The 25,904-nt window shown below is 38.7% G+C and overlaps 1 protein-coding gene across 1 annotated transcript in view; it reads right to left on the reverse strand.

The window, feature by feature from the left end:
- LOC128534132 (protein NLRC3-like) overlaps nucleotides 1-25,904 on the reverse strand; it is a 61,416-nt gene that overhangs the window by 30,605 nt on the left and 4,907 nt on the right. The window contains exons 2-8 of the mRNA XM_053508430.1: nucleotides 25,688-25,819; nucleotides 21,524-21,640; nucleotides 16,435-18,390; nucleotides 14,236-14,430; nucleotides 13,447-13,620; nucleotides 2,675-2,848; nucleotides 1,362-1,535 (exon numbers count right to left, since the gene is read on the reverse strand). Coding sequence (XP_053364405.1) covers nucleotides 1,362-1,535; nucleotides 2,675-2,848; nucleotides 13,447-13,620; nucleotides 14,236-14,430; nucleotides 16,435-18,390; nucleotides 21,524-21,640; nucleotides 25,688-25,737 — 2,840 coding nt within the window. The 5' untranslated portion in view covers nucleotides 25,738-25,819. The remainder of the gene's footprint in view (nucleotides 1-1,361; nucleotides 1,536-2,674; nucleotides 2,849-13,446; nucleotides 13,621-14,235; nucleotides 14,431-16,434; nucleotides 18,391-21,523; nucleotides 21,641-25,687; nucleotides 25,820-25,904) is intronic.

Raw genomic sequence — 25,904 nt, forward strand, 5'->3', positions numbered from 1 at the left:
ATTTTTGTTTAAAGATGCGTCAAATGTTTTCTAAGGTGAAAGATCTGGACTGCAGAAAGGCCAATTCAGCATCCGGACCCTTCCACTACGAAGCCATACTGTTGTAATACTGTAGCTGCAGTATGTCCTTTTACATTGTACTGCAAAAATACACAAGGCCTTCCCTGAAATAGACATAGTCTTAAACTTTAATATACCTTTCAGCCTTTATAATGCCTTTTAAAACATGCAATCTGCCCACACTGTAGGCACTTATGCCCCCCATACCATCAGAGATGCTGGCTTTTAAACTGAACAGGGATGACAAACTAAAAGGTTCTTCAAGAGACACTTTAGCAGTTGCAAGGGCAGGAAGGCATTATCACTACATCGTACACAGCAGATCATTACATGACTAGAGAACTGTGATATTTAAATTTAAATAGGTATGAAAAAACTTAAGATGTCCCATGACCGTATAAGCTTGCTTGTCATCATCTAGGTTAAGGAAAAATAATACGCAGTTCATTGTAAAAACACCGTAATTATAAATGACTGAAATGAGCAAAAAAAATAGTATTTTATTGAGGACAGATTTTATTCTGTAAACAGGAAATAAGCCTACTTTAGTAAGAAGCCTCTGCACTAAGCGCATGTATAGAGCGTTAGCAGCGTGTTGTGCCAGGGCGGAGTGTGTACGCCACTCAGGATGTCGGAAGTAGTGAACGGTGACTTTACTCACTTTACTGAATATATTTTGATAATTTTTTTTTTTTTAAGTTTATTCCTTATTTATTGCTCCCATGGTTTCTGTAAAGCTGCTTTGTGACAATGACCGTTATTTAAAGCGCTATATAAATAAAATAACATGTTGTAATTGGATTGTGTAACTTTTATTACACTGTATGCTGTTAACTGAGGATTTTACTATAACTACTATTTAACTATAGTATTTCTCATTTGTGCTTAATGCATTTCATTTATATCTGACTTTAATCTCATTACGGTCTTATATATGGCTCATTTGCTTCTCCTTCAAACGCAGTTCTGTTTCTCATGTACATCTGAGATTTCTCAAATGTTTCTTACGTTTACCTCGGGTTGTGTCTCAGTTATGTTAGCTTAAGGTCAGCTTTAGAAGAAATAAAAGGGACAAGGTCGAGCTTGTAATGAGACAGCACAATTCCATCTCATGAGACAAGAAAAAGCTCATTCTGAGCAACAAAATTTTGCTGTAGGAAACCATCAGTGTGCAGTGAAAAGAAACAATCTTCCTTCTTAGGACATCGATTATGAACCTAAAACTTCTGCTTCAGTCTCACTATTAGAGAATGTGTCTTACTGAGGAGCAGGTCATGTGACTCTCAGAGAGATGATCTTACCTCAGTGTCTCCAGTTTACAGAGAGGATTCTCCAGTACAGCACAGAGACACTTCACTCCTAAGTCTCCTACATGATTATAGGACAGATTCAGGTCTCTCAGGTGTGAGGGGTTTGATCTCAGAGCTGAAGTCAGAGCAGCACAGCCTTCATCTGAGACATCACACGACTCCAACCTGTAGAGACACAATGACACTCTTCACTCTTTTGATCTCAGGCAGAGGAGCAGCTTTGATTTTGCTCTGGTTGTAGACAGTTTGTCTTGTTGTGGACTGAGGAATATGGAGGCTAAAATGGGATTCAGGATTTTTCTTAACTCGAATTGTGATCCACGTGATTCTCATTTTTTTAACCAAAACATTTGTTGCACTCAAGTTTTTCCATTAAATAGACATACTAGGCATTGTAATTTAAATAAAAACAGCCTTTATTTCAGCCTGAACGTGCTTGGAAACATCGCCCTGTAAACTGGCAACAACATATGATTATAAATGTGAATGATAAATCAGGTCATATTAATAACAAGATAATAATACACATTTTAAACATTTACAAAGTAGCATTTGTAATCTAGGCTAAACATTTTTTTTATTTTTGATTTGTATAGGGCAGGCCTACAGTTTACAGCCTACGCTAAATAACCACTGACATTTTTTTGTTCATTTAGATCACACAGAAATGTTCATTTAGCGTTTTTACGTTCGCTGTGCAAAAAAAGAATGCTAAAACAGATTCTCCCGTGCCTCGTCTTTCATCTTCACTTTTATTTCTTTATTTTTGATGTGACTGGCAGCGGTAGCTGCTTGGCGCTTTCGTAACTTGTCACGTGACGTAACCTTATCAAAGAACTTAATAAAATATGAAAATAGATATTCCCGAATATTTAATATAGGCTATAGGGAATTGCCCGCAACATACATGGATTTTTTATTTTAATTTTGTTTTTAATTACCCACCCGTGGGTTACTTGTGGGGTCCGCGAGTTACCAGACGACCCGCGCATCACTAGTCTCAAACAAGAACAAAAAAACATAAGAATCATGAAAAGGAGCCAATCAGAAACAGGTTGTCAGCATGTACCCCCTCCAGCTTCTGATTGGCTGGTACTGTCCCTCCTCTAGCATCTGATTGGATGAAATTACAGTGTGATCTGAATGCAGGGAAACACATGCACGTGAATCTCCGTCAGAAATGAGATGCGTCTATACATCAATCAAGATCGATTGTTTTTTCCTGATCGTTTATTATTATGACCTGGAGGTGGATTAGATCATGTTTTGGTATTACTGGTTTAATATATATAATATAATCTTACCGCAGTGTCTCCAGTTTACAGAGAGGATTCTCCAGTAGAGCAGAGAGACACTTTACTCCTGAGTCTCGTACATCATTATAGGACAGATCCAGGTCTCTCAGGTGTGAGGGGTTTGATCTCAGAGCTGAAGTCAGAGCAGCACAGCCTTCATCTGAGACACCACAATTAATCATCCTGTAGACACAACGACACACTCCATAAGCTTTTTCATCTTGCTTTCAGATTTACTTTGAAGATAGTGTGAATGTAAAATGAGTTTATTATTTAGATTGACAGTTTAATTAGTTTCTCTCATCTGTTGTGTGTGATATTAAACCATCAGCAGCTGAAGCTAAAACAGGGAACAGACTGACTATGACCTTTAATCAGAGAAAGACAAAGAGAGTTTTATTTTAGTCTCCAGTGTTGGGGAAGTTAAAATTGTATTTTAATTACGTTACTGATTATTACATGTAAAAAGTAATCAGATTACTAATTACGTTACTTTAAAAACATCTGCATGCGCCTATAATGGGCGTGTGCCTCAACATTTTTTCGCTCCTCGCTCACTCCGTAGGCTCCCTACCTAGGCGTCTTCCCCTTCTGCAGGTCTCCGAGCTGAATCCTCAGCTTTTTCCCCTTTCTCCCTCCTTTAATTCAATTCAATTCAATTTTATTTGTATAGCGCTTTTAACAATTGACATTGTAGGAAATATTCAACTTTAAGTGTGTTTCATGATATTCTGTGTGCGTGAGAACAGAGTGTTTTTCTTTCTTTTACCTCGACATGCTGCACTTTCAATAAACACATTCTATAGTAGTTTATGTTAAAGGTCGTAAATGCAGAGCTACTCCAAAGTTTATGTTCTTCTTCACCTTATCTTTTATAAACATTCCAGACCAGATGTAAACACTCCTGCACCCACCTTTTGTTGGTTCTTTGTGTGTGTGCGTATATATATTTCTGTCTCCCACAATAAACTTTGAACATCTCACTGACCACTGAATTGTGTGTGTTTCATTGAGGGGTTCCCTGGTACCAGGCGGGACAAGCAGAATACAGCACTGAGTAGACAAAAGGGGGTCTACCATAATTCAAGAAATCCTTACAGACATTGTCGGAAAGCAGCTTTACACAATCAAAGGAATTATTTAAGTTTGTATGAGATGTGAATGTGTATGAATCAAAATGATAAGATTGTCCCTGATGAACAAGCCGAGGACGACGGCGACAGTGGCAAAGAAAAACTCCCTGAGAAGGTAATAGGAAGAAACCCTGAGAGGAACCAGACTCAACAGGGAACCCATCCTCATCTGGGTGAAACAGAGTGCAGGGATTGATCTGAATCATACTGTGTGAGACTAGAAATTCAGTATAACAGGAGATGTGTTTAAGTTAAAATGGAGTCCAGTCCTGAACTATCGAGCGACTAAAATCACAAGTCCTCAGAGAACAGCTGTCTGCATCAGCCGAGGACAGGACCGTCTTCATGGAAACGCTTCTCTTCTTTAACCCTTCTCTTTCCTCGTGTTTTCTAAATAAAATTACCCCTTTTCCTGTAAGACCTCGCCCCGTGTCCGTGTGTCTGTGCAAAAAAAGGTGAACCCGTTACAACATCAAATGTAAAATTACAAAGCTCTCTGACGATTGATTAAAGCACATGCTCATTAACTGATGCTGCCACGCAAAAAGTGATTTTTAAATGCATTTTGATTATTTTTTTAAGCACTACATTTATAACATTAGTAACATAATGTTATTGACATTGGTAACTGTAATTTAATTACATGGATTTAAAATGTAACCTGGTACATTACTGCGTTATGTGGAAAAGTAATTGGATTACAGTAACGCGTTACACAGTGACACATTATACCCAATTCTGTTAGTCACTCATATGATGTGTTCACCACTAGATCTGGACTGAGCTCACCTTCCTCAGGTCTGACCACCCCAGTGCAGTAGTTCCTGACCTGTATGTAATCCTCTGATGCAAGTATAGACCTCCACAACTGTATAGACTGTGTAACAACAGAAACTAATCTCACCCCTATCCCTGCTGCTACAGTATGTCCTCCGGGTGAAGAAATTAAAGTAAGTATAAAATACTCTACAAGTATAAATCCACTATAACATGGCCTGTAGAGCCGCTACTAGTTTGGGAAGTGGATTGATGCAGCCTAGTTTGTACCATAGCAATGATTTATAACCAAAGTTCTTCCTTTGTACAATTTTTTTGATGACCAATGATGACCTCATCACTTATATAGGCATCTCTTTATTGAATGAACAGCTACTGTACCAAATGCAAATGTAACTACAGGCCTTTGATCTGCTTAATTAATCATGGAGTAATGAGGGAACCGGCCGCACCTGTCCATGCAACTACTTGTCAGCTGTTTGTTCCATTATTTATGACCCCATATCGTGTGTGAGTGAGAGAGAGAGAGTGCGTGTGAAAATTAACTTTTGTTCCAAAATCCTTTAACCTGATTATACACCAGTGTTCTAAACCAAACACGTTTGACCAGTGCTGATTTACACTAAAGTAAAATATTCTTACTAGAGACGAGTTTTTCATAGGAGAAAAAGAGCTACTTTGCACTTTCTTAGTTGAAGTACTGAGAGCATCAGTGTGAGTGAAGCCGGTATCACAAAATTCACAACAAAATTCATTCACCTTATCTAGTGTCTTTAGGAAGATTACACTAGCACTGTTCATTCATGAAGCTGACATGATGTTACTGCACCCACTACATTCGCTCCTGCTGAGCAGCGTTCTTACACACTCATTGTACACACAACACTCACACCTTGTCAGATTGTTATCCCTTCATGAACACTGGGGTCTGAATACTCCTGTAGTAGAAAGTCTCAGTGCCACAGGTGAAGAATGCCAGCCCCCGACCCCGACATTAGAGCTCTTACAGCGGGCCGAGTGGGTGACGACTCGGCCGCATACTCGCTCAGTCAAAGCTAACGCTAAGGCTAGCCCACCGGAGCACACCTCAAATTCAAATTCAAATTTTATTTGTCACATACACAAACATACACAGTACGAAATGTAGTGAAATGCATTTTACGGCTGCCATTGACCCTAGAAGAGAATTAAAGTTTACAAATAAGAAATAAATATGAATAAAAGAAATACGATAGAAATTAAATAAAAATTAAATTAAACTAGGAAAAATAGAACTAAAAATAAAAATAGAAATAGAAATATGATGTGCAAAAATAGAAATCTACTGTACAAATTGAAATATACTGTGCTGTGTGTGCAAATATGCATGGAATAAAGTGACTTTGTGCAGAGGTTATTAAAGTGTCTTTGTGCACTGGTCCAGGATGTAAACGTAAAACTGTAAAATGTAGTGTAGTTGTGAAGGTAGGTGTGCAAAGTTATTAAAGTGACTTTGTGCAATGGTCCAGGATGTAAGCAAACGACATGTAGTGTATATATGAAGGAAGGTGAGCACCTCCTCCACACTTCCATGTCCAACAGGTTTTCTCTCCACAGTGATGCACCCACTGTGCAACCTGAAAGAGCTCTGGTTATAGGAGACTCTTACTGAGGCACATAAAATTAGCCAGGCCTTTAGGGGTTCAGCAGCAGTGGTTAGGTGTTAGGTAAATTACTAAATTTATTTACCCAACACCGGGAGCCAGAGCAACGGATATAGCAGGTAATCTTAGGGCTCTAGGACAGCATAGGCTCTCTAAGATAGTGATAAGTTCAGGAGCTACCGCAGTTACACTATACAGGAGTTCAGCGGGAGCTGCATGATAATACGTCACAGGCCACGCCCACTAAACAGAAACGACCATGGCCGAAGTCAGTTTACTGGTTATTCTCCAAACTATGAAAATGTATTTCAGTATCCAAAGGCAGCTTATTCGACGTGTTATAACCGCTGAAAGAGATCGACATAGACAACCTGCTTATTCACTATTTGGTCGGTTGTTCATGTGAAGCCTGCGACTATTAGTTCTTCTCTTATTTCCTCATACACTTTTTTTTTCTTAAAGCACTTTCCAATTGCTGGTGAATCTCGGCGGATGTCCAAATTGCTAAAAGAACTTTTTGTCCGTGCTCCGCCATGGGTCTTTTTTTTTAACGCTCCCTATAACTCCGCCCACCGCTCGTGACGTCATGGGTTCTCGCGACTAGACCAGCAGAGTTAAGGCACCAATTCTTTTCTGTGGAAAAGCACGGCACTGGGTCCAAAATTGGGAACCGGCACGGAACCGGCACAGGAACCAGAGCAGTGGAAAAGGGGTAAAAGTCTCAGAAGAGGCCCAGTTAAATTGGTGACAACACAGAGCCCAGGCCAGGGAGCAGACAGACAGGCTAAACCAACCGTCTGCTAGCTGCATAGAGTCGCCACTCAGGGTTCATCATATTAAACATACTGTGTCTGTTCCCCGAGCTAAGCAAAACTTTAGAAAGACCCAGAAAATCTGTTTCAGTAATTTAATTAACATAGATACCACAAATTCAGATCACACTGAATACACAGACAGCACCTCTGATCTGAAGCTAGGACTGTTAAATATTAGATCTCTCACATCTAAAGCAGTTATTGTTAATGAAACTATCACAGATCAGGAGTTTGATTTACTCTGTTTAACAGAAACCTGGATTAAACAGGACGAGTATGTAGCTCTAAATGAAGCTAGTCCTCCTGGATACAGCTACATACACCAGCCTCGGCTAACTGGTAGAGGAGGAGGCGTCGCAGTTATTCACAATGATAATCTGACTATTGTACAAAAACACGGACACAAATTTAATGCATTTGAAGTTTTCTATAGTAACAAAAAGTGGAGCTACAAATATGAAGTCTGCTTAGTCGATCCCACTAGTTATCATTTACAGACCTCCAGGGCCGTACTCTGAATTAAATGGTCTTGCGCCACAGTATCTGAGTGAACTGCTAGTGTCTTACGATACGCCACGCTTACTTCGATCAAAGGCTGCTTGTTAGTACCACGTGTTATGAAAACTACAGCAGGGTAGAGCTTTTTCTTACAAAGCTCCAAAGTTATTAACTCTAGAAGCGCCGAGCAGCGGTCATTTGACCGCAAGGGGGTAAAAAAAAAAAAAATACTTTACACTCGATCAAAATCCAGGACCCTCCTTTCATGACTTTTCCTAGATCTGTGAGCTTAATCACCCTGTATGCTTACATTTTTAAAATCGCACCAGTAAAAGCCAGTATAAAGCTATTTTGCTCTTATTTACGTGAAATCGCTGACAGCTGCGCGGCGGTCATGCCGTTTCCTGCCTTTTCCAACCTGCGATTCTCATTTCTCTCAGCAGATGGCGCAAGGAATCGCGCATACTATCTATGCGTCATTCAGTGCGTATATGTAACTATCACAGGTTTCATTCCATATATGCAGTTTATATATATATATATATATATATATATATATATACAGTGGTGTGAAAAACTATTTGCCCCCTTCCTGATTTCTTATTCTTTTGCATGTTTGTCACACTTAAATGTTTCTGCTTATCAAAAACCGTTAACTATTAGTCAAAGATAACATAATTGAACACAAAATGCAGTTTTTAAATGAAGGTTTATGTTATTAAGGGAGAAAAAAAATTCCAAATCTACATGGCCGTGTGTGAAAAAGTGATTGCACCCCTTGTTAAAAAATAACTTAACTGTGGTTTATCACACCCGAGTTCAATTTCTGTAGTCACCCCCAGGCCTGATTACTGCCACACCTGTTTCAATCAAGAAATCACTTAAATAGGAGCTACCTGACACAGAGAAGTAGACCAAAAGCACCTCAAAAGCTAGACATCATGCCAAGATCCAAAGAAATTCCGGAACAAATGAGAACAAAAGTAATTGAGATCTATCAGTCTGGTAAAGGTTATAAAGCCATTTCTAAAGCTTCGGGACTCCAGCGAACCACAGTGAGAGCCATTATCCACAAATGGCAAAAACATGGAACAGTGGTGAACCTTCCCAGGATTGGCCGGCCGACCAAAATTACCCCAAGAGCGCAGAGACAACTCATCCGAGAGGCCACAAAAGACCCCAGGACAACATCTAAAGAACTGCAGGCCTCACTTGCCTCAATTAAGGTCAGTGTTCACTCCACCATAAGAAAGAGACTGGGCAAAAATGGCCTGCATGACAGATTTCCAAGGCGCAAACCACTTTTAAGCAAAAAGAACATTAAGGTTGGTCTCATTTTTGCTAAAAAACATCTGAATGATTGCCAAGACTTTTGGGAAAATACCTTGTGGACCGACGAGACAAAAAGTTGAACTTTTTGAAAGGTGCGTGTCCCGTTACATCTGGCGTAAAAGTAACACAGCATTTCAGAAAAAGAACATCATACCAACAGTAAAATATGGTGGTGGTAGTGTGATGGTCTGGGGTTGTTTTGCTGCTTCAGGACCTGGAAGGCTTGCTGTGATAGATGGTACCATGAATTCTACTGTCTACCAAAAAATCCTGAAGGAGAATGTCCGTCCATCTGTTCGTCAACTCAAGCTGAAGCGATCTTGGGTGCTGCAGCAGGACAATGACCCAAAACACACCAGCAAATTCACCTCTGAATGGCTGAAGAAAAACAAAATGAAGACTTTGGAGTGGCCTAGTCAAAGTCCTGACCTAAATCCTATTGAGATGTTGTGGCATGACCTTAAAAAGGCGGTTCATGCTAGAAAACCCTCAAGTAAAGCTGAATTACAACAATTCTGCAAAGATGAGTGGGCCAAAATTCCTCCAGAGCGCTGTTAAAGACTCGTTGCAAGTTATCGCAAACGCTTGATTGCAGTTATTGCTGCTAAGGGTGGCCCAACCAGTTATTAGGTTCAGGGGGCAATTACTTTTTCACACAGGGCCATGTAGGTTTCCATTTTTTTTCTCCCTAAATAATAAAAACCATTATTTAAAAACTGCATTTTGTGTTTACTTGTGTTATCTTTGACTAATAGTTAAATGTGTTTGATGATCAGAAACATTTTGTGTGACAAACATGCAAAAGAATAAGAAATCAGAAAGGGGGTAAATAACTTTTCACACCACTGTATATATATATATACATATATATATATATATATATATATATATATATGTATATATATATATATATATATATATATATATATATCCATATATATATATATCCATATATATATATATATATATATATATATATATATATATGCTTCCGTAGAATATCGACAATTCGCCATTCATTCTGCGATATTATTAGCGATATTTTATAAGGACATTTAGGGGATTTCGCTTTACTTAATTTTATAACGTTTTGAGAAAATTCATTAGTCTGTTCATTCTGTTAGAAGCTCCCGTGAAATTATCTCTAAAACAATATTGTTTTACATATTACATATGTAATGACCCCTCCTGAGGATATAAAGCCTCATTATTAAATTTGTATAAATCAGATCTACCACAGCAGATAATAAACTATGCTATGTCATAACTGAAGCAAACACCACGATTATGCCTCGTTTCGTTCAGTGTTGCTAGGCAACGGACCACGCGCCTAATCGGCGGGAACATGGTTCACTTGGCCGCGGTGTATTATAAACCTGCGGAATGTTTCACTGCTTATGTTCATGTAATAAAAGCGAGAGAAATGTGGAAGTGATGTGTGGCCACTGAATGAGAACTAAATCAAAGATTTTGGTAACTACACTGAGTGTAACATCTGCATAGTGACACTAAACAGCTGAACAACTTCACTTTTCTGTTTACCTCTAAGAAAAAAAAGCTGTATTTTGTTTGTTTATATTCAGAGTAACACCTTCCAACCACCTCTCATAGTCTATTGTTAGTTTTAGTGATTTGGCAGAAACTAATTATCACTACATAAGTACCCCAACACCATTGATCATGAGTTTCAGCTGAAACTAATTCTATACATGCAACAGAAAATGTAGATGCAGATTCCAAATGTGTAAAGATGCTCTCTCTCTCTCTCTCTCTATATATATATATATATATATATAAAATATAGAGATATAATATATATATATTTGGTCTGTATCCACACTCAGCGGTCACGGAGTGAAAAGACTTTGAAGCAGTTTATATATTAATCTAAGCTTGAACTTATCAATATTGTTTCGTTCAGATTCCGCTATATATTTATATATATATATATAATTTTTTTTTTAAAACAAAATCGCTATTACTTGACCCTGAAGTTTAGTTTACAAAAAACTGAAAAGTCCTTTCTGGTAAATCAACTGCATATGTAGTTTATTTACAGCAACTAATTAAAAATTAATATACATTGTACAGTACAAGGTAAACACGAGAAAGATTACAAAATGAAAAAACAAACTGTCTTCTTTATAAACAGCTTCTACTGTGCGTCGAGATGCTGAAATCCCTTGCATATTGCCCTTCAATTTTGTGCTTCCATTTCAAGTGGAGAGATATTTGACCGACAGCTTAGAACAAAAGAACTGTAGGTGTGATCACAACCCCCTCCGAACGACCGTGCCATCAATCACTGACCACCTCAGAAGTTCCCTCCAATGTATGCTGATGTTTTGCAAGTATTTTTGCAAAACTATGGCACTCTCTTGAGAGGTGGTTGGAATGTGTTATTCATTTATTTATTCTATACAAGGGCACTAACTACACAGATCAAACTGTTACCTTATTTTATTCTTATACTCATCGCTGTGCTTGTTGTAACTGAAAAAACGCTGCAACTGCGTCAGGGGAGGTGTGTCATGTGTGTGTGTGTGTGTGTGTGTGTATATGTGTGTGTGCGCACGCGCGCTGCAGCCTGTGAATGAATATGCACAGCAGAGGGACAGAGACATGAGGGACATCTAATACCGTATTGTGTAGTGTCCCTTTTTCAGCGGATTTCTCTGCTACCGCAGATCAGTTTATCAACTTGTAATTTATTAATTTTAAGAATATATTAATATGTGCAGACATTTAGTTGAGAGGGCGCTGCCCCTCTTGCCCCTGAATAGAGCCAGCTTCGATTACACACACACACACACACACACACACACACACATATTTATACATTTGAAATCTGCATGTATAGAATTAGTTTCAGCTGAAACTCATGATCAATGGTGTTGGGTTACTTATGTAGTGATAATTAGTTTCTGCCAAATCACTAAAACTAACAATAGACTATGAGAGGTGGTTGGAAGGTGTTACTCTGAATATGAACAAACAAAATACAGCTTTTTTTTTTCTCAGAGGTAAACGGAAAAGTGAAGTTGTTCAGCTGTTTAGTGTCACTATGTCATAACCAGTGAAACAATGTGGACTCATCGCTGTGCTTGTTGTAACTGAAAAAAACGCTGCATCTGCTTCAAAGTCTTTCCTCTCCGTGACCGCTGAAATCCGACACGACACTACGTTAGGCTACGTCTTGACTCATTTGCATATCGACGGTGATTAGATGTTGACTCAGGGGAGGTGTGTGTGTGTGTGTGTGTGTGTGTGTGTGTGTGTGTGTGTGTGTGTGGATGTGTGTGTGTGTGCGCGCGCCTACTTCGTGTACTTTTATAAACATTCTAAATATAAACAAACAAAATACAGCTTTTCGTTTCTCAGAGGTAAACGGAAAAGTGAAGTTGTTCAGCTGTTTAGTGTCACTATGCAGATGTTACACTCAGTGTAGTTACCAAAATCTTTGATTTAGTTCTCATTCAGTGGCAACACATCACTTCCACATTTCTCTCGCTTTTATTACATGAACATAAGCAGTGAAACATCCCGCAGGTTTATAATACACCGCGGCAAAGTGAACCATGTTCCCGCCGATTAGGCGCCTGGTTCGTTGCCTAGCAATACTGAACGAAACGAGGCATAATCGTGGTGTTTGCTTCGGTTATGACATAGCATAGTTTATTATCTGCTGTGGTAGATCTGATTTATTAAAATTTTATATTGTTTTAGCGATAATTTCACGGAAGCGAGTTCAGAACTAAATCGCTGCTCCTGCACCACGCGAGACGTTAATATATTTTCTCCATACGATATAAAATTAAGTAGAGCTTTCCTTTTTGTTATAGTACGAAGCCCCTAGATGGACAAAGGAGGAGAAAAACGGCAGAAAAAAAGTCATGCCAAAAAATTTGGGTTATAATGCAAAACACGACTTGTTTTTTTATGCCGTTTTTTTTCTCTTCCTTTGTCCCCTTAGAGACTCTGTAGTACATTTTTTCAGTTGAATATGAAAAAAGATACCGCTGATTATCAACGCGGGAATGAATGGCGCATTGTCCAAGTGCAAGTTGATCTTGGAGCTAAACTATTTGCTTTGGGTGAAAGCGCCATCTTGCGATCATTGTGTGTCAGCAGCAGCTTCCCATTCAAAACAATAGGCGGTCAAATGACCGCTGAACCGCGTTATTAGTAGGTGACACTGGCACGGCGCTTCTAGTGTTAAATAGTCTTCCAATTAACGTTCGAAACTCAGACACAGTCTCAGTGTTTAAGTCTAGGCTAAAAACCTATTTATTAAGCCAAGAATTTTTGTAAATAGATTATCCTTAGGTAAAGGAGCAGACCTGGGGGACTCATGGACGTAAAGTATTAGGTGAACTGGTATGTTTAGATCCTGTCTTCCCCACTCTCATTGATCACTCAGGTTTGTTGACGGTGAAGTGACTGGTTGCTTTACAATCACAGGGAGTCCTCATGTCTGTGTTTTTTTCTGGCTCTCCCCTTTCAGTAACGTCGTCATAGTTAGTCAGAGAAAGGCTCCTTTTACACTAGAGATTCAGGCATGAATGTAAGTATGATGATCTTACCACAGTCTCTCCAGTTTACAGAGACGATTCTCCAGTAGAGCAGAGAGACACTTCACTGCTGAGTCTCCTACTTTATTCTTCAACAGATCCAGGTCTCTCAGGTGTGAGGGGTTTGATCTCAGAGATGAAATCAGAGCAGCACAGCCTTCATCTGAGACACCACAATCATGCAACCTGTAGAGAAACACAATGACACACTCTTCATCAACAGATGTTTATATTGGCTTAGGATTTACTTTAAAGGAGTGTTTTAAAAATTGTTTTTAAGATCCTTTAAAAATCTTTCATTTTAGAATAGGATATAGAGTAGTTTTTTTACGGCTTTTTGCTCCAGTTAATAAATTTGGTCAATAAAGAACAAGATGGAGGTGACTGTGGTGAGGACAAAGCTCCCCGAGATGGCATGAGGAAGAAACCACTGAGAGGAACCAGACTTAGAAGAGAACCAACGCAGATTTGGGTGATACCAGAGAGTGCAACAATAAATAATTCCTGCTATGTTAGATGATCAAAATGGTTTAGTCCCAGAACTCCTCAAAGCTAAAATGTCCAAAGCTATTTTTAAGGTTAATATGTGAAACTGTCCTAAATAAAGTGAAAAGGCGAGCAAGAGCAACCCTCTTCTGAACATTTTCCCCAAAAAATCTAATAGTAAGCAGCGTCAACTGGCCCATGAGGGAAATCTGGGTGTGAGTGATGTTGAACCTAAAACCTCTGCTTCAGTCTCACTGTTAGAGAATGTGTGTTACTGAGGAGCAGGTCATGTGACTCTCAGAGAGATGATCTTACCTCAGATTCTCCACTTTAAAGTGAGGATTCGCCAGTACAACAGAGAGATCCTTCACTACTGAGTCTTCCACTTTATTCCCGGACAGATCGAGTGTTTCCAGGGTCAGATGCACTTCTCTCAGTCCTGAGGATTCTGAGCTGAACAGTGACACCAGAGCTGACACACCGTTCACTCTAACTGAACCACAACTGATTCTGGGAAAAAATAAAAGGGACTAAAATTAGGGCCGACTAGTGAAAAAGGGGTTTATTATGATTTAGTAAAAGATTTCTGTTATCAGACAGCAGGGCTTCCACTTGCATTTCTTTCTGGAAACCATAAAAACAATCCATTATTTTTGATTGTATAAATAAGTTTAGTACATCATTTAAATCTGTAAAGGGTCGACTTTTATTGATGTCACTTACAATATCCACTAAACCTTGTGCTTTTGTAAAAATAAAATAAACAGGGTTCGCTTTCAGTCGTCTCAGTCTCCACCAATACACACACACACACACACACACACACACACACACAAGAAATATATCTATAGAAAGATTCACTTAAAAGTGTCTAATTTTAAATTAAACTTCAGTCAGAAATAAATATTCAGTTTATTTAATCCGTATGAATCCAAGGAGAGGTACAATCTTTATGTGATAATGACCACGCCCCTAACACACACACACACGCACAGACACGCACACACACTCACACACACACAGACACAGATTGAGTTTTCTGAGCGTTTGGAAGATGTTGCGCTCTACAGAATGTTCTGGAAAGTGGGAGGAGTTTAGCTTTTCCTCAGAACAACACTGACTCAGACAGAGAATGTGTGTGTTTTAAAGATTGTTTTTTGCTCCAGCTGATGTTTAAAGTGGATGTGTGTGTGTGTGTGTGTGTGTGTGTGTGTGTGTGTGTGTGTGTGTGTGTGTGTGTGTGGAAATGCAGGTGTGTGATGTTCACTTGTGTCTTCAGTTAAACTGGAGCTGCTTTTCGAGTGTAACACAGAGATGTATGACTGTGTGTAGGGTGTAAGAGTCGGCTTTTACAAACATAACACCCTTTTTCCATCGTGCACTGGTTCCTGTCTGCACTGTTTGATCCTGAATGTGAGTTTTTTCACGACCATATTCATGTCATAAACGTGTCTCTGTGTATAAGATCATCTGTGTCCCTCTCCACTCAATCCTGGACATTTTTATTATTTTATAACAAAAACTCAAGGCTACAAGATCCAGTTCACAAAAGTGAATGGTGCGCTATGTGTGTGTGTGTGTGTGTGTGTGTGTGTAGATAAAATAAAGGGGAGACGAGGTATGACTTCCCCCTCCTCTCTTATTTAAGGGAGCTACTGTGTGGGACGACTTTCTCTCTCTTATCTTTAAAAAATTATTACAAATTTTTGTTAGTCTTGCGGAACACTCGCAAACCGCGTTACTCACAATCTGAGGTTCCACTGTATATCTCCAAAATACAAACTCGTACATACATGCTGTATTACTGTAGCCCAGTCTGTGCTGAAAACAGTGTAATTAGACTTTATCCATGAATATGTTTATGAGTAACTGAAAATACACAAGTGTCAGGACACGTCAGAACCTCTTTAGGGCTCCAAAACCCCAAAGCTCCAAGTAAACACGCAAGATTTAGTGAAGACAGCATCATGGGTCCCAAGAATGTTTGTGATGCTTGTATTAATTAATTAGTTCACGGACATTACAAAACACTATGCTTAACTACAAGCTCGTCTGCTGGTGATAACAAAACAAAAAAAACACGAATAGCACAAACACTCAATATACCAAACCCAAATGTGTATCATGTAAAACAGACCCTGCAGTCTAGAGTTATGTATACTGTGTGTGTGTGTGTGTGTGTGTGTGTGAGAGAGAGAGAGAGTAAGTGAGTAAGTATTGTATTCCTTCCAGGAGCACAATGATGAAAAATCGCTGTCCTGTGAAACTGTCCCAAAGATGAGAACCGCAAAGAGACAGAAGGATTCACAGATTCCACAGCGCTGGGGGAAAAATAGATATATAGTGTGGAATCATATCTACAAACCTGTCATGTGGTTACTGTCCTCATCACTACTGGATGTTTCGAATTTCCTTTATGATCGAATATCTATTTATCTACTGTATCTATCTATTCATATATCTATCTATCTATCCAACACTAACAGTAGAAGAGTTATAATCAGATTTACTTACATTGATTTTCTGGATGCTGCAATCACAGGCATCACCTTCAGAAGAACAGCCCCTGTTATCTTATCTTCACTGATATATTTATTCAGGTCAAACTCTTCCAGCTCCTGTGCTGATGTCAGTAACACAAACACCAGAGCAGACCACTGTGAAGAAGAGAGTCCACTTCGTTTTCCAGATTTCAGGTATCGTTGGATTTCCTCCACTAGAGAATCATCACCCAGTTCAATCAGGCAGTGAATCAGATTTACAGATTTCTCTGTAGGAAAATCATCACTAATCATCATCATCTTAATGTACTGAACTGTTTCCTCTGTGCTCTGGGAGCTTCTTCCTGTCTGTGTTACTAAGGTCTGTAAGAGATCCTGATTGGACTCCAGTGAGAGACCCGAAAGAAAGCGAAGGAAAAGATCCAGATGTCCAGTCTGACTTTTTAAAGCCTGATGTATAGCACGAACATGTACATCTAAGATTTCCATATCATCACTTTCATCGTCCTGCCACTGATCAGAAACATTTTCCATATCATCAATTTCATCAATGAATGTGTATGTGTGTGTGCCCTGCGATAAATTGGCACCGTGTCCAGGGTGTACCCTGCCTCGTGCCCAAAGCCTTCTGTGATGGGCCCTAGGTCCCAGCGACATTGGAAAATGACTAAGTAAGTGATGATTTTCATCGTCCTGATCAAGAACATTTTTCTTTTCCATCATAAACATCAGGTGCACATACAGAGCTGCGAGGTGCTCCTGAATACTCAGATGAACAAAGCAGTACACTTTACTCTGGTGAAGCCCAAACTCCTCTCTGAAGATCTGCGTACACACACCTGAGTACACTGCTGCTTCTCTCACATCAATGCCACACTCTCTCAGGTCTTCCTCATAGAAGATCAGGTTCCCTTTCTTCAGCTGCTCAAAAGCCAGTTGTCCCAGTTTAAGAAGCATCTCCTCATCACTCCTCATCTGCTTCTTTGAGTACTTTTTTCTTGTGATGTTTATCTGAATGATGAGGAAGTGTGTGTACATTTGAGTCAGAGTCTTGGGGATCTCTCCACTCTCTGCTTCACACAACATTCTCTCTAGAACAGCGGCTGAAATCCAGCAGAAGACTGGGATGTGACACATGATGTAGAGGCTTCTTAATGACTTCAGGTGTGTGATGATGTTATTGGCCAGGCTCTGATCACTGATCCTCTTCCTGAAGTACTCCTTCTTCTGTGGGTCATTGAACCCTCGTACCTCTGTGACTCGATGGACACACTCAGAGGGGATTTGATCAGCTGCTGCAGGTCGGGAGGTGATCCAGATGAGAGCAGAGGGAAGCAGATTCCCTTTGATCAGGTTTATCAGCAGCACAGGCACTGATACTGATTCAGTTACATCACACACACTCACTGTGTTCTGGAAATCTAGAGGAAAACGACACTCGTCCAATCCATCAAAAATAAATAGAACATTTACCAAACTGTACATTTTGGTTTCTTTTGTTTCTTTAAAAAAGACACGAAGAAGCTCTATCAAACTCAGTTTCTGGTCCTTCATCAAATTCAGTTCTCTAAACGGAAGTGGAAATATGAGGTGGACGTCCTGATTTGTTTTCCCTTCAGCCCAGTCCAGAATGAACTTCTGCACAGAGACAGTTTTTCCGATGCCAGCGACTCCCTTTGTCAGCACAGTTCTGATGGGTTTGTCTTGTTCAGATAAGGGCTTAAAGATGTCATTGCATTGGATTGGTGTTTCCTCTGTTGTTGTTCTCCTGGATGCTGCCTCGATCTGTCTCACCTCATGTTCTTTATTGACGTCTCCACTGTCTCCCTCTGTGATGTAGAGCTCTGTGTAGATCTCATTCAGGAGTGTTTGGGTTCCCAGGTTCATTATCACTCCATTCAAATGCTGAAACTTTTTCATCAGATTTAATTTGAAATTTTTCTGGAATTCTTTAATAGCTGGATCATTCCTGTGGGACGATGAAGCAGAAAGATGCAGTGAGACAGTTAATAATCACTCTGTAGTTAATAACAAGTCACAGTCATGTTGTTGGTTTTGATCTAGCCCTGTGTCTGTGATGAACTTTTGAAATCTGTTCATTTCCTGCTGTAAAACACTGTGGACAATGTGGAGAACAATTAAAGACAAGTGACATCACTAAGACATTATAGTCAACAATTTTAGCCCCAATTGTGCGACAATAAATACACAAACATTCAGAGAACACATTGGGCTCTTTTTTGCTTTACATTTATGTGGGATGTGACTCAACACACTGTTTATCTTGTGCATCCTCTTTGGTAGAAGACACAGTAACTCCACTTTCTCTTTTATAGTCCTCTGCTTTAAAGTTCATCTGCATCCTAAATGTTTCAGCAGTGTAGAGACCACTTTAGATGTGTAACCTGGTTAATAAGATGACGTTCACATTACAAATGAACTACTCCACTACAATCTGAGTAATGTGTCTACCAAGTTTTTTTTTTTTTTGGAATCAGACTGACACTGACTAAAATGTTCTCCGTATATTATAACTGATTATCAATAAAACACTGAGCCAGACTTAAAAGCTGTAACTCTACAAGATGCTTATGGCTTGCCGTTCTGTCAGTGGATAAATGGAGCTAAGAGCTGGTCTAGACTGCAGTGACTCTAGTGTGATAGAATATTTTAAATCAACTCTGTGTGTCTGACTAAAAGTCTACATAATCATGGGTCAGTTAGAGATGCAGACTTGGAATATGTGGAAATGTAAGAAAGAACAAGATGTACAGAGAGGAAAGGTCTTGGTCTATCTACGTTAACAGAAACTCAGAGTCAGGAGATGTAACGCGCCTGTTTATTAACACCCCAGGGAACAGCCGTGTTGTTTTATTAAACATGATGTGTTTTATGAGACGTCACTATGACCTGCTCTGTTAGAATATATAAGACACTGTGAGATGAGGGGAGTTACCTCTCTCTTACAGACGCCTCTGCAGTGTGTGTAACCGAGACGACCAGCGCTGTTTAAAGTACACCTCTACTCTTGTTGTGATACTAGTTGGAATCTCTAGAGTTGTTGATTTAATTTCCACCATATTAGACACACACACACACACACACACACACACACACACACACACACACTCTCACACACACACACACACACACACACACAGAACCCCTGAGTGTTTAGAGCAGAGAAAAGTAAATGAAGACACACCAGTTTCTTGAGGCTTACATCTTCTGTGCTTTCTTATTACGATTAAAATATTAGAGAGAATGTTATATTAAAAGATGAGGCGCTGCAAAGCCCAGGCTATAAAATCCTTTGTGATATTAACAAAAAAGCTAAATGTCCATTAAAGCAAACTGTTCTGTACTGACAGTTAGTTACTCAGCAGAGACTCATTTGTGCCACAAAGATGGAGCAACTCGAATAAGAATTGTTCCTTCAAACTGCCTGTAAACACAACCATCTTCTGCTGGATTGGAACCAAGTCCATTTATATCGTTTATACTGAACTGCAGTCCAGAGTATTGTACTATAGTCCTTATTTAAAAATATAAAAATTAAATTTATCCACTCGTTCTCTATAGCACATGTCCTGTACGAGTTCACATGTGGACTGGAGCCTGTCCCAGGACACTCTGGGTACTAGGAGGGGTACACCCTGGACAGAGTGCTAATCCAACACACACACACACACACACACACACACACACACACACACACACACAAAAGGAAATCAGAGAATGCTGATTACACTAAATTGGGATTCGAACCCTTGACTGTGAATGAACAGGTGATGTATTCTGAAAATATACAAATAAACTATTTTAAATGATTACTGTTAGAAACATCCAAAGACATAAAACCTCCACCTACAGCCTGGATGTGATACTTGTCCATCACACATAGAGAAGTTATTAAAAGATCACACCCATCAATACTGCTGCTAATAATAGTGGAACACAACATGAGAGTTGAAGACGGTACAGGACGATGCTATAATAATGGAACATAAACATGAGACATGAAAGAGTTCATCTGATGCAGAAACTTACTGAAATGTCAACTCTTCTTAAAGCAGTAGAGACTTTCTATTCTGTAGTGACTTCAGTCATTTTAAACACTTCTAACTAATTAGTCACCAACTGACTGTTCCAGTGTAATCCTACAGTCACTAAAGCTTCATGTGAGAGACACACTCCATGTAGACACGTCTCTGATAGAGCAAACTGTCAACACATCAACAACCAGGTGACCATGATGTCATAGACAAACGGAAGGAGTTTACCAGGAAAATGGATCTTAGGTCATCAAAGAGGAAGAGAAATGATTGAGTTTCTGTGAGAACTGTAACAGTCAGTTTGGTCTTATCTCTGATATTAAAACACTTTACACACCTCTCAATACTGCTGCTACTGATGCTGTAACAACACGGTCTTAGAGAAAGGGAAGTTCACCAGGAAATGGAAATTAGCTTCACCCTTACAGAGAATCACAAATGGAGACTTTGAAAGGATTTTATAGTTTAAAGTGAACTTTTTCAGTTGTTTCCAGGAGACGATCATCAGAGAGACAGAGGAATAATTCACTTTCTGGGATGAATTTTAATAGTCATTTGCATCTTACCAATCAAATCAAAAACACTAGAGAATAATCGACCTAATTACTACTAAATGTGTCTTGGAGAAACTGGTTTAAAATGAAACAGAAATTGAGTGTTTTATGTTCGTGAGCTGAGTCACACCGTAGTCTATTAGAATAGAGTTTAATATCGCTGGGTATAAGAGCACAAGGAGAGCATGAGGGAGATAAATAGGGCAGAATACAGCGCCATCTACTGTGTCTTCCTGATATGGCACCTGATATGGTGGTGTTTTAGACCAAATATTTACCAAATATTTGAAATTTTTGATAACAGAAAATAACAGAATTCAAGTCTCTGTATTACTGCATCCAGGGTTTCATAGTGTTTGAGTGAAAACAGCAAAATGACAAATAATTATGAATTCTGTTAAAACAGACAGTACGGAGTAAAGTTCTAGCTTTATCCCAGAATTGCCCTGTAACTGTGACTTTAACAGTGGCATTAACAGTGAGGAGACGTTACCTGTGTAGAGGTGATGAAACTCCACCACTAAAATTCTCAGGAGGCTCCATAGACCTCACACTCTTAATGGAGACACCGCTGGGTGATGGGGATTCTGGTCTGTTTCCATAGAATTTACTGTACAACATTACAGACAGTCCCTTAGAGATTTATATTCACTCTTTACTCATTTAAACTGAATTCTTAATTTAGCCGCGACTTTATTTTACTTATAATGAACAGAGTAACATTTTCATGATAAGTTGTGACTGATAGCATTTTTATTGTTGGTAAAAATTCTAAATAAGGTTTTTTTCTTTTTATCCTTTTTGTAACTTCATAGATTTGTATAAAAAGTTAAAAATAGATGCAGGATTATTTTTAATAGTCTATATAAAAATGCCTTTCTAAACGTGGGCTATTGTTGCTCACTTTCAATATTTGTTGATTAAATTAATAATTAAAATGTTTGTGCTCGAGATGTTGAGCTGACATCGTGATCCTCCTCTTTAATTTCCTACGTAGTCTAATTAGCGCCCAACCGCACTTAAGGTTTTCCAGAGCGCACCGGCAGAAGTAGACTAATGATCATAAATGCGTCGGGAAAAACAGCAAGGAGACTGACTCTGACCTTTTTAATAATTCATTTGATAAACTTGTAATTTCTTTGGATTTGGCTGTAATGATGAAGGTGATCATGTCATCATGATCATGCTCCAATAATTCAGTTTCATACGAATTACATAATCTGAAATGTGTTTCATTAGCTTCTTTACGATTCTACAGGGGGCGCTCTAAACTATTCACACATTGGCATCAAGTGTGGTAAGACTGAATTATTTGTTAAGTTTGTATAGAAACAACAGTTATTATGGATGACAAAACAGATTTGTGCACGTCAGAAAAAAAAACTTTTTTGTTTAATTAAATTTTAAGTTAATTATTAAACTCTTGAATTTTAAGTTACTGTAGTTTAAATGTTCAAACTCTGCTCTTGGTGTTTAATTGAGAAAAATAATGCTAAAAAGAATGGGCTACACTTTAAGGCATTTGGTATAATTATTTAAAACACAATTCTAAACACAACTGATCATGCCAGTGTAATCCTACAGTCACTAAAGTTTAATGTGAGAGAGACACTTCCCACAGTCACGTCTCTGATAAACACATCACCAACCAGGTGTCCATGATGTCATAGAGAAAGGGAAGGAGTTCATCAGGAAAATGGATTTTAGGTTCACACTTAAAATGCATCAGACATGGGTGAGCCTTTGAAAGGAGTTTAAAGTTTAAAGGGAACTTTGTCAACACCGTCCAAATGATCAGTAAAAGGTTCACTTATTCATAACAGAAAACAACAGATCTCAAGCCTACACATTACCGTACTGCAACCAGGGTTTAAACCCAGAGTTTCACAGAGATTTATATACACTCTGTACAGACTTTAACCAACAACTTAATTTAATGAGGACTTTATTTTACTTACACTGAAGAGAATCTAACATTTCCATGCTAAAGGGGTGACTGTTTTAATTCTTCATTGTAAAACATTTCATTAAATAATTTCTTTCATATGAACTGACTTTATATTTTACACTGAACAGTTAATAAATAAAATACAGAAATGTTTGGATTCTGTTTTTGAGTAATAAATACATTGAGACCAATAAAAAATATTATTATGGAAATTATTAAAATTGTACACATGTTAAAATAAAATAAATAAATAAACCATCAGGTTGAATAAACAGTTAATGTGTTCTGAAAAGAGACAAATCCACAACTAAAATCCCGAACTTCAGCCAGGACGATACTCCACACATACAGTGACTGTGAACCCTGAAGTAGCTGTCTGTATAACAAACCCTGCTTGCATTTTCCTGTCTCACATCAGATTTGTACTGATTTGTATTATTAATAGCTAACGTATTATATTTACAAGAGTAAATACATAACACATTTTCCCCTAATTTAAAGGTCTTAAAATTGTGACAAAATCAATTTCGAATAGGGACGTGATAATATTGTATCTGATGTATCACTGGTGATTCTCATCCCTGTTAATTTCTTCTGCTTTTTTTATTTACTGTTAAATAATTACACTAGTTATTTAAGTGAAACCATTGTATCATCACTAAATACTGTTACAGTATTATAAAAGTACCTCACCTAACATTACTGCTGCTATTGATGCTGTAACACTACATGAGTGTTGACAACTGTACAGGTCAGTGCTATAATAATGAAAAACTCATGAGGCGTGTCTGAAAGAGTTCATCTGATGCAGAACTTCTGCAGGACTCATCGCTGTGTCACATCATAGACTACTAGGAGAGCATGAGAGATATAACAGATCCTGTACGTCTATTTAATGTTTATCACTCCTCTGAAATGTAATAGTGAGGCATCTAGTGTGTCCTCCTGATATGGCACTGTGGTGCGGTCCAAATATTCAGAACCAAATATTTTTTTGATAACAAAAGCTCTAAATACCAAGTATTTGATACGAGTGGATGAACTCTTTGAGCGACTAGGCAAAGCCCGCTTGTATCTTTGCTGGACCTCACAAATGGGCACTGACGCCGGAGGCAAAAAAAAAAAAACACATTCAGCACAGAGCATGGCCACTGGCAGTATAGGGTTCTTCCCATTTGGGCTACACGGAGCCCCGCCACCTTCCAGAGATTAATGGATATTGTTCTTCATAAACACCGTCAGTATGCCGCCACATATCTTGATGATGTCATAACACACTAGAGCAGTTGGGACGACCACGGATTACACCTCCAACTGGTGCTCTGAACACTTAGAAACGTCGGGCTAACGGCCAACCCAAACAAGTGCACTGAAACAAACCTCCGTCTCTATCTGTGTTTGTGCCCCCCGCAGCTTACACGACTACACGACTTCTTATCATATAAAAAAACTACTGGAAAATAATTAAGATTAGACACCAAACATTGATGGTTTAAAATGACAGCAAAATAAGTATTCTGTGTTTGTGAGCTGTGTCCCATTGTAGTCTATTAGAATATAATACTGCTGGGCATGAGAGTAGGGCTGCAACAACGAATCGATAAAAATCTATTACTAAAAGCGTTGGCAACGAATTTCATTTTAGATTTGTTGTGTCGCACGACACAGAGACATTTGATTATTTAAAAAAAAAAAAACTTTAATTAAGCGCGGGGTGGAGTGAACACAGTCGGTCTCGTGCACTGATGCTAGCAGAGTTCGGCGCCTCAGACAGGGCGGAGCAAAAAAACTCAAGGTTTACTATTTAATTTTATATTACTGCTCAAGGTTTAGGCTGCTCTTTGCCTGAAGTAATTTACGTGTATTGTACAAAAAAAATGCAGTGCACCAGATACCAATATTTACAATTATTTATAATTAAAGACAAGCAAAAAAATTTATTAAATTTTGCCTTGTTTAACAAGCGAGTCTTGATTAACCAATTATACCAATTATCACTATTGTGTAGTACGTATGCGCTTCTTGTTTTGACACTGAGCATCACATGATCATAACTAAGCCAATGGTCATTCTCAGTGTGTGACTGACTGTGTGAGAAAGTCGTCCCACACAGCAGCCACCACCACCCCCCGGCTAGCAGCCTCCCCACCAGCTTCTGAAGGTGTTTGCCATCACGCTATGACTCGCTTCACTCCAGTGAGCTGTACAACTACACGTCAGAGCGTTCACACAAAAATCAAGCGTATAAACGCCATGAACGATTAATTAATCCTTTATTAATTACATTTTTTTAGACTATTTTGATTATTGATTTTAGTTGATAGCATCGATTAATCATGGCGTCATTTAAATATTTTTCCATCGCATTTCTTCCTTGAAGACAGTCATTCTCCACTATACCTAATCATTTTAATAATAGTTTTAATAACCTCCTTAGTGACGTTACTCACTGCATCATTTAGCGATAAATAACGTGTTGCAGTTGAACCATAGTAATCACTGCAGGAATTATTCAATGGAAGCCTCCTAACTTTTTACCTGGTTAAATCTAGGTGGTGACTTTTTGGCCGGGTAGTGTGCATGTGTGTGTGTGTGTGTGTGTGTGTGTTTATAACATATTGAACCTTAATTTGAAAACTTGCACTACAATATTAAATTCAATTAATCGGATTAATTGTAAAACTCATCCAACACTACATGATACATTACCGTTCTTCTAAGAGCCTGGAAATATCTTTGTCCCGGTCAGGATTATCCATCTTTGAAAATTAGTAAAGATAGCACAAACACACAGCCGAGTCCTGAAGAGTCTGATCTCCTCTGCTGTGATGAATTATACTCCTAGAAAACACAAAAACAAATGTGCAGTTACACTAAACACACAAATTATTACAGATTTGCCATAAACGGGTCTTCTTTGATTTAA

Source organism: Clarias gariepinus, chromosome 12, assembly GCF_024256425.1.
Source record: "Clarias gariepinus isolate MV-2021 ecotype Netherlands chromosome 12, CGAR_prim_01v2, whole genome shotgun sequence".
NCBI classification, from domain to species: Eukaryota; Metazoa; Chordata; class Actinopteri; order Siluriformes; family Clariidae; genus Clarias; species Clarias gariepinus.